The sequence below is a fragment of the Aspergillus ruber genome (genome assembly GCF_000600275.1).
Source record: "Aspergillus ruber CBS 135680 unplaced genomic scaffold scaffold00076, whole genome shotgun sequence".
NCBI lineage: Eukaryota > Fungi > Ascomycota > Eurotiomycetes > Eurotiales > Aspergillaceae > Aspergillus > Aspergillus ruber.
Genome location: NW_024467372.1, coordinates 337 through 8,954, shown reverse-complemented (window position 1 = coordinate 8,954; position 8,618 = coordinate 337). Strand labels below are relative to the sequence as shown.

Here is an 8,618-nt window from a genome sequence, read left to right as displayed (position 1 = left end):
CGAACAGGAGAAGGATAGCAGGAAGGGTAGCCTGAGCTGAAGTCAGCCTAGGCCGCACCCATCCTGCACGAAACACAAGGAGAGCACAGTGCTCGAAAGCCCTGCGCAAACAGGCGGTCTGGGGCGAGGAAAAGGATCAGAAAGAGTATGGAAGGGGGCTAGTGCCCCAGGAACTTATATGGATAAGAGACTGTAGGATAGCTAACGGCCTCAAGTCCACGGATAATGGTCTGTCATAGCTCTAGGGCTCGGTATGGACAATAAACTTGATTAAATAATAATAATGCTCGGCATGTCTCTAGATAGGCGCTTTATGAGTTATATGATCATTAAATCCAGAGGACCTGACAATGCAATTGAAGTTATTTCTCGGACACATGTAGCCGTGTCTTTGGATGATTCTTGCAGATACGAGACCGTGGTGATTCCACCGTATGGGATGGGAGATCTCGATCGCACAGTTTAATCTGTGGACAAGTCGACGAAGGGAAACCCCTGGGTCATCCTGACCAGGTCTTTGCATTGAAAGGCCTTTTAGAACAACTAAAAACACGTTTCTAAGTCAAGAATATAAAAGATGATATCCGTAGTGCTGTACAGATCGCACTTTCCGCAATGAAAGCAACTTCTCCCGAGCAGGTTCATTATGCCACTCCACTGAGCCACCTTCGGAGCTTGTTCCATAATCGATACGAGCAAAGCTAATTTATGGAAGACCTTGATGAAGCCACCTGACTCTCTAACATGGCAGTCAAAGCCATGCCCATGGACAGTTCTGCAAAGGTGCCCACATCTTTTCTCGTTTAGTAACATATTTAGAAGCCACTTTGAGAGGACGCAGAAATGGAACACCTCAATCGAGCAATTCAAGCCATCGGAGAAGCAGTGAGTGGGGCAAGCCCAGACAGACGAGTTCGGCCGAGCCCTATAATCAAGGCAACTTGCACACTTGCTTCATGCGGAATTTGGGCAAACGCAATTTCCCAAAGATAATTTGCATGATCTGGCTGTTTCAATAGATGCTTGGAATCGTGTAAATCCTCCACCATAAACTCACGTGGAAACAGGATTGACCAAATAAGTGTCAGATCGGATTGGAAAGGTGCGAGTAAAGTCATGGAGGGAGTGGTGAAGTTCATTCCTCTGATGAGCTCAAGACTTTTTGATAATTTATATAAGCAAGTTTCGGCTGCAAAATTCTCTGGCTTGGCATCAATGGCTCTTGTTACTGCGCTAAATGCAGGAGGAAAACAGTGCCCAACCAGGTGATGTTTCCTTTTTTTTTTTTTTTTTTTGCAGCGCAGTTTCTTCGCTACATATCACTCTTTTGGTGTAATTTGATTGCCTATGAAATCTCTCGCCGTATAATAAATATCTAACGTTGTTATTTGCCAGCCAATTTCAAATTCTTCTCCTCTACAGCCATTCTATTCTTGGCCGAGCAGCCATCCGCATGGCAAAACGCATACTTGCGTGCTTAAGGGACAGGTTCAATGATGAAAGGGCTCTCTATTCCCTGACAACTGTCGGCATTAAACATCACCGAATCACCAACACGAAATTGGCATCCCTACTGTAAAAAAGTAGTCTTTGTTATCTGAATGGACCCTGGGGCTTACTTCAGTATATGGTGCAATATAGCCACAGCCGTCATCATCGTCGCAGAAAGTATATTTTGGAGTAAATATTCTTCGGGAATTTTTGGTTCATTTTTATGTTTTTCAAGAGTAGTGTTCTGTTTTACATTTGTGGAAGTGCCATGTTAGCCGAGAGGCTGCGTGTTAAACACAATGCATACTCCGTTAGAATAAGAATAGACTTGACTTTTTGACTTGTGCTAAAAGATTTAAACAGAGATCTGGCAGAAAGATAGAGACTCAAGACAGTCTGGCACCTATCAATTAACTACAAAAAAAAAAAAAAAAAAGTGTTGCAGAATTAAGAATGGAACATGCATAGATATACTTCACAAACTCTAAAGAACATGAGTGATCGAAAACCAGCACGCACTTGTTACGCGGTAGCGATGCTCCAGAAGTTCCGTTTTGACCTGGCGGGGCTCCCACATCAAGATGTTGAAAACGATGCTTGCGACATGCAAACATCACAAAGTATGATTGAAGCATATTATATATTTAGTACCCTCTTATCTATGTTAATCTAGTTGATTTATCTCCTGCTGGCTATCCCAGGTTCTCTGCACTTACCGCAGCCCACGACTCTTTTCATGTCTGTCGCTCATTCTCCAACTTACGTGCTCGCTTACTCCTCTTAAAGCAAGATCGGATTGCCGTATTTGAGAAGAGGTCAGAAGAATCGATAAAAACGAGGCTGCTCCTTTATTACTTGGAAGCACTAGACTCGACCGCAATGAAGAGCGTCATTCTGTTGTATCCAAGATCGACACAGCCTTGTTAGACTATGGTTAGTGTGCTTGTCCCTAGATAAAACTTGCGGGTTCTCAGTAAAAGAATAAATGTATAGATTGATTCATCCAGCAAACATCTCGAACACTGCCGCTTGAAGCTGCGGATCCCCGAGATGTATCAAGTCTGCAGAATTGGATCGATGGTACTGGATGTATCACTAGAACCGAGTAAGCTTACTGAAACATGGCCACGGTGTAAAATGTCTCTCTTCGTACAACGATAATACCGTGAAACGACTCGAAACATTGGTCGAAAACGCCTCGATCCATTTCTTTTAAGGCTTTTATCGCGTAAATCCAGCCTATCTATTATCTTGCGGCCTAAACCAATGCATGCACTTACAGAAACTTTGCAACAGATCATCTAGGGATGCAAACATATTTATTTCTCCGAATCGTTGTCTACGAAGCTGGCGTGGACACTGATTATATCACTCCTTGCTGTTCTACTAATTGTTCCAATGCTAATATGCAGCTTTGCTCATAAAACATTCCCAAAGATACTCATTACGGTTGTCTATTATCATACTTCTGGGAATTGTGACTGGACTAGCCAAGCCGAGTACTATTGATATCTTTCTGGGAGGCGCGGCGTAAGTGAAACTTGATGTTTTTTTTTTTATTCCGAAGCCTAACGTTATAGCAATAGGGATGCCACCATCTTAACCGTATTTATCACAGATGGAAATTGGTAGGGTTATTTATTATTCAGGCAATACAACTTACTTGGAAAGACCATAACGATATCAATTGCCTTAATTAAAAACCAAGCACATACGACCATAGGGTGTGGAGAACAGGGCTTCCCGTCCGCTCAGCCGTACTTAAGCCACACGCCGGCCGGTTAGTAGTTGGGTGGGTGACCACCAGCGAATCCCGGCTGTTGTATGTTTTCGCATTTTTTTTTTTTTTGCAGCGATGGCTGGGTGAGCTCTATCGATCACTTCCTAAATGTTATTTCGCGAGCTCTCGTTGTGGTCGATGGTGACCTAAACCCATTTCTCCAGCATCTCATTCAATGTTGATTGGTTTTTAATAGCTCGGGAGGAGCTTCCGTGGATGATATTGTTCTGGTCTTATCAAAGAGTGGGGGAGGGAAATATGTAATGAAATGCAGGGGTGTTGACCAAATTGCTGCTTCAAATGACGGGATTGATTCGTGATAATGGCAAGTCCGAGTTCGGTGAAGCCGGCATGGCTATACGACGGTGTATTCAAGACATTCGAATTTTTGTTCCGGCGGCTATACAAGCCTGGCATAAATCCAGCCCCTGCCCAATTCACCGGGATATAAATATCATGAATCTGCCATCAGTTCTTCTCTCGCAAATTCTTGATTATAGCAAATTACCCGGAATATTATTTCTAGATACCCAGTATTTGTTGATACAATGGCTATCTTACCAGTCCAGTCAGCCTTATTGGCGAGGTACGCTATGTTATACCCTGTTTGCTGACGCGGTCTTGCTGATGTACAAAAGCGCTCCACAGCTTGAAACAAATGACTGGCTCGACGAATTCTATAATAGTGGCTACATTGTGATCAAAAATGCAATTCCCAAAGCCCGGGCTATCGCCTATCAGCAAAGAGCATTTGAGTGGTTGAATTCCTTCGGTACGGACCTGGACCTCGAGAATCCCAAAACCTGGGTGAAAGAAAATTTGCCTATCCAGTCAAAAATCAACACGTTTCATAATTATGCAGTCATGCATGAAAAGTTCATCTGGGAGGCTCGACAAGAACCCGGGGTCCTTGAGGCTTTCTCCAAACTCTGGGGCACAGATGAATTGCTTGTCAGCTTTGATAGTCTGAATGTCACGCTGCCCAATCGCAAAGACGTGCCGCGAAAAGGTGCTTGGCAGCATGTTGACCAGGGTCCCTTCAGAAGAGGTTTGCAGTGTGTCCAGGGTATCATCAATCTCTCTTACGCTGGTCCGGAGGATGGTGGCCTGGTTGTATATCCTGGTTCCCATCGACTCTTTGAACAATTTTTCGACACGACTACCGATGAAGCTACCTGGAGTAAGAAAGATTTGTACTTGTTCAGTGACTCTCAGCTGGAGTGGTATGGAATCCAGCCTTATAAAGTTTGTGCTGAGCCAGGTGACTTGATCATGTGGGACAGCCGTCTTATTCACTATGGCGCCGAACCTACGAAGAATAGCAATGTGATTCGCACTGTTATCTATGCTTCCTATACTCCAGCTAGCTTTGCCACAAAGGAAGCTTTGGCAACAAAGGCGGAGATTTTCAGGCAATGGGGAGGAACGACTCATTGGCCACATGATAATATTGTCGCCAGAGAGCGAAAGGCGATTAGAGAGGATGGGACTATAGATCCCAAAGATCGCAGTGAGCCGTTGAACAAGCCTGGGATGACGGACCAATTGTTGAGATTGGCGGGTTTGAAGGCCTATTGATCTTTGTCATATTATCTCATGGACTGACGTACTGCGCAATTACTTTGGATTTAATCTATACTGTTCGTTCATTGGCAATATAATAATTATTTTCGCAAAAGCAGCCCTTAGACGACAAATGTAGTCCATTGAGAGCACACTAGACTCATTCTAATGCTATTGCCTATCAAAATGTTAGCTTTCGATTGCGCGCGGCTAGTTGTCGTAGCTGGCGCTGCAACGCCCAAGCATCATCGAACATCCGTCGCAGAAGTTAATATAGATAGCTAGCACACAAGATACAAACCATGATAATCTATAACAAGTATGGAAGACTTGAGTATCTAGATAGGCCCCGTCAGGTATATTGAAAGCGCTGCGGGAAGATATGCAATCTGTCGCGTGGAGACTAACACCACCCAACCCTAAATAGGCTGTTGTATAGCTTATCGCCGTCTACCCACTCAATCAGCTCTCACCAATAAGCCAGCGCGCAATGTGACTGAACGGGAGAGCGCAAACTTATCTCACCCATAATGGAATTCTGGGAGTTGTGATTCAGATCATGATGGGGTATATATGACTTCATCTAGCCCCGCGATCAATTATTTCATTTGTATCGAGGCAGCCCACAAGTCAGACCAACCAATTGAACATTAACTATGGATAATGAGTTACTGAGCGTGAAGAAGCGGCAGGTCACTTCTTCAGCGATATTAAATCTGCCGTCAAACAATACCACACCGAACCGGTGGTCAGATCCTGGTCTCCGCCATCTAACAAGATGACTTCTTGTGGTTTTTCTTTCTCAAATGAGTCCCAGGTTTGATGCTACTCTGACAGCAAATTTTCAGTGCTTCAAGATCTGCAAAAAAGGTGATACAGAGTCTCATACTAGGAATTCTGTCACTCTCTAAACCTAACCGGAGGATGAATAGGTTTCCATGAAACGGCCTTGCTGATGAATACTGGTGACTGACCATGGAATTTGTGCCCGTGTAGCAACGGTCGATGGACTTTTCATGCCGTGTCTTACTGAACTTGAGCCTGATCCTCATGAGAGCGGCAACTGTGAGAATTAGATTACCAACAGAAATCATTTAGGATAGATATGTAGTTCAATATAGGTCAAGATGCAGAACCAACGCGCTAAAATAACGTTCCACTCAAAATACATAGCGGAAACTTTCATCATGGACATCTTGTACTTCTCCCTTTTTAGTTAAACGTGATTCTATCGAACTACGTGCTGGCGTACCCAGCCGATCTGCAGTAGAGTTGCGCCTCCCGTACACAATGCGCAAGGCAGTCGAGACTATGATTGCGGCAGCATTTACAGCGACAATAGTGATTTTTGCCGGAATATACCTAGTGCGATAGTCAGCTAGATACGTATTGGTCTAATCAGTTTAACAACTTACTGAGGAGCATCCTTAGCCTGGAAAGTTTGGGGTCCGATGATGTTCGCAATGCTAAATCCAGCAGAGACAATCGCTGCACCAGAAACCTACAATAATCAGCAAAGAACTGTATAGCTTGAAGGAGATAATATACCTTCATTGTGTATCCTTTAAAATTGGCACCAGTCCATGCATAAATCAAGGCCAACGGAGCGACAGTCTATCCGGGTTTAGCCATTCGGGTCTGCTAAAGATTCTCCAGATACGTACCGTGTTGACTAAATAGATACCCACTAAGCAGCCAGACTGGTTCTCAGAGGGGAGAAAAGACATCAAACAAGACCCTATTAGTGTTGGAAGAAGTAGTAAGTCAATTGCCAGCCAACGCGAAAATCCCCTGGATATTGCGTACGTAGAGACCATAGTCGCCACAATACTCACGACCCCAGAAGGCATGTTGAGTAACGCACTTGCTTTAGGGCTATACCCAAAGCCCTTGATTAAAATCGAGGAGAAGGTTGTGATCACACCACTTGGGATTGTGATGAGGATAGTGAGCAAGACGAGCAGCCAGGTCTGGAGATCTCCAAATGCCTCAAGAACTGACCACCGCCGGAAGACTTTGACACCCACGCCAGATTGATCGTCGGTCAGCCGCTGTTCAATGCATTGCTTTTCCAACTCGTTGAGGAACTTGGCTTTATCTGGGGTATTTGGGAGAAGGAACATGACAAGCAATGAAACCAAGACATTGACAGCACCTATAACCACGAACATAATGCGCCAGCCAACAAATGACATATTTGCCGGGGCATGTTGGGCAGCAAAAGAGATCAGCCCACCGATAATCTGCCCGACGCCCAAGCCGCAGTACCAAAATCCGTAACGTGGTGTTGACTCCGCACGAGTATACCACATGCTCGTATACATTGTGAGAGAGGGGCCTGGAACGGAGTTCATTAGCATGGTATCATCGGTTGTTTTCGGATTATCTCACCGATGACAGCCTCCATCAACCCTAGCAAGATTCGCAAGGCGAGCATGTGGGAAAAGTTCCTCGCGGCAGAAGAACAACACAGAATCACACCCCAGCAGAAAATATTGGCTCCAAGCACTTTTGTAACTGGAAACCGCTGCAAAAGAGCTCCTTGAGGAATCTCTGCCACAGCATATGCAATGAAGAAGGCTGTTGCCAACCAGGAGAAATCATTGCCAGTCATCCCCAAGTCGTCCTGGAGACCCATCACGTTTGCATACTTGAACTCGTCAACTAGGAACACATCAATGCTGGAAATCATTGTACATACGTTGATAGATATCTTGTCAATCATCTGCAAGAAGTACGTCAAAAACATGATGGGCAAGAGGTGCCAGTCAATTTTGCGGAGCAGCTTCTTGTCGTCCATTGCAACGTTTTCCAGGGCAGTCCTCAGCAGCACAATATTTATCTAATATTTCGAGCTTTTTATTTATTATTCAAATGCTTTGAAAGTGTGAAGAATATGTGAGGATCAGGGTACAACACCAATCCAAGCGTATTGTCAGTTGGCGGATTGGCTTTATGAACGAGCCTACAGTGGGGGCTCAGGAGTAAATACACATACGGCAGGTTATAGTAACACAATTGCAAAAACCAAAATTTAATAGCAAACGCTCACCGCTTTCTATTGCACCTGTATAAACACCCTGCCTAATGTGACAGCCTGGTCACGTTGGCTGGGTATCACGTGAGGTGAAGTTGTTTGCTTTATTGCTTTGTTGATAAATACGGCGTTACCTCCTCTCTTTTTTCCTCATGTTGATTATTCTCGTCGATAGCTACCCAGGTAGAACCTATGAGCTGGATGTTCCACTATCCTAGTAGAGCGCCGTAACACCTAACTAGTAGTCATTATTCATTCTTTAACTATTCCTTTCTCGATTTCTCTATATCTATAGCGCTAAATATGGTACGCCTACAGCTTGATTTAGTTCCATATAAGTCTGGAATCATTTCCCTGTATCATATTGATATTCTCTTCAGAATCTGCCAGTGGAGTTGCATTTGGAGCGGTTTGGAGCGGATTTTGGGTTCTCTGACTTGAATCCGCAAAAGCCGCATGCATGGTTATACACCGCTCCGTTTGTCAGCTTCATAAATGTCACCTGATAGTCTTGGATAGGACAATTTAGCGAATTTTATACTGGTGCGGATATTTGTTGGGTATCCAACATATACCGTTGGATGTCCAATGGATATCCGCAGTTGGACTTGGATATCGGGATGATATCCAATATCCGCAATTTGCGGACTTGGATGTGGTCACCACATCCAAGTCGTACAATAAGCCGCAGCCTAGTCATCATTGTGGATTTGCAGGAGTGGTCGCTGTATTTAAGAATAAGCCATT

General features: G+C 44.3%; 2 protein-coding genes across 2 annotated transcripts; one reads left to right on the top strand and one right to left on the bottom strand.

Annotated features, from left to right (window-relative positions):
- Positions 1–3,673: 3,673 nt before the first annotated feature.
- EURHEDRAFT_489936 (phytanoyl-CoA dioxygenase family protein) lies at positions 3,674–4,930 on the top strand. The gene is made up of 2 exons (XM_040785630.1): positions 3,674–3,857; positions 3,910–4,930. Exons 1-2 carry the CDS (start codon positions 3,820–3,822, stop codon positions 4,847–4,849), a joined length of 978 nt encoding a protein of 325 aa, XP_040633659.1. The 5' UTR covers positions 3,674–3,819; the 3' UTR covers positions 4,850–4,930.
- Positions 4,931–5,892: 962 nt separating this feature from the next.
- On the bottom strand, positions 5,893–7,837 carry EURHEDRAFT_489932 (MFS general substrate transporter). Its single transcript, XM_040785629.1, has 6 exons — positions 7,536–7,837; positions 7,226–7,484; positions 6,499–7,172; positions 6,383–6,448; positions 6,250–6,335; positions 5,893–6,196 (listed from the first exon to the last, which is right to left on the bottom strand). The coding sequence occupies exons 1-6, from the start codon at positions 7,632–7,634 to the stop codon at positions 5,995–5,997; spliced, it is 1,386 nt and encodes a 461-aa protein (XP_040633658.1). The 5' UTR covers positions 7,635–7,837; the 3' UTR covers positions 5,893–5,994.
- Between the last annotated feature and the right edge of the window lie 781 nt (positions 7,838–8,618).

Coding starts and splice junctions, on each gene's coding strand:
- EURHEDRAFT_489936 (XM_040785630.1), top strand. CDS start 3,820: ATGGCTATCTTACCAGTCCAGTCAGCCTTATTGGCGAG. Junction 3,858..3,909: donor CAGTCAGCCTTATTGGCGAG/GTACGCTATGTT, acceptor GATGTACAAAAG/CGCTCCACAGCTTGAAACAA.
- EURHEDRAFT_489932 (XM_040785629.1), bottom strand. CDS start 7,634: ATGGACGACAAGAAGCTGCTCCGCAAAATTGACTGGCACCTCTTGCCC. Junction 7,173..7,225: donor GTTGATGGAGGCTGTCATCG/GTGAGATAATCC, acceptor ACTCCGTTCCAG/GCCCCTCTCTCACAATGTAT. Junction 6,336..6,382: donor TTAAAGGATACACAATGAAG/GTATATTATCTC, acceptor TGATTATTGTAG/GTTTCTGGTGCAGCGATTGT.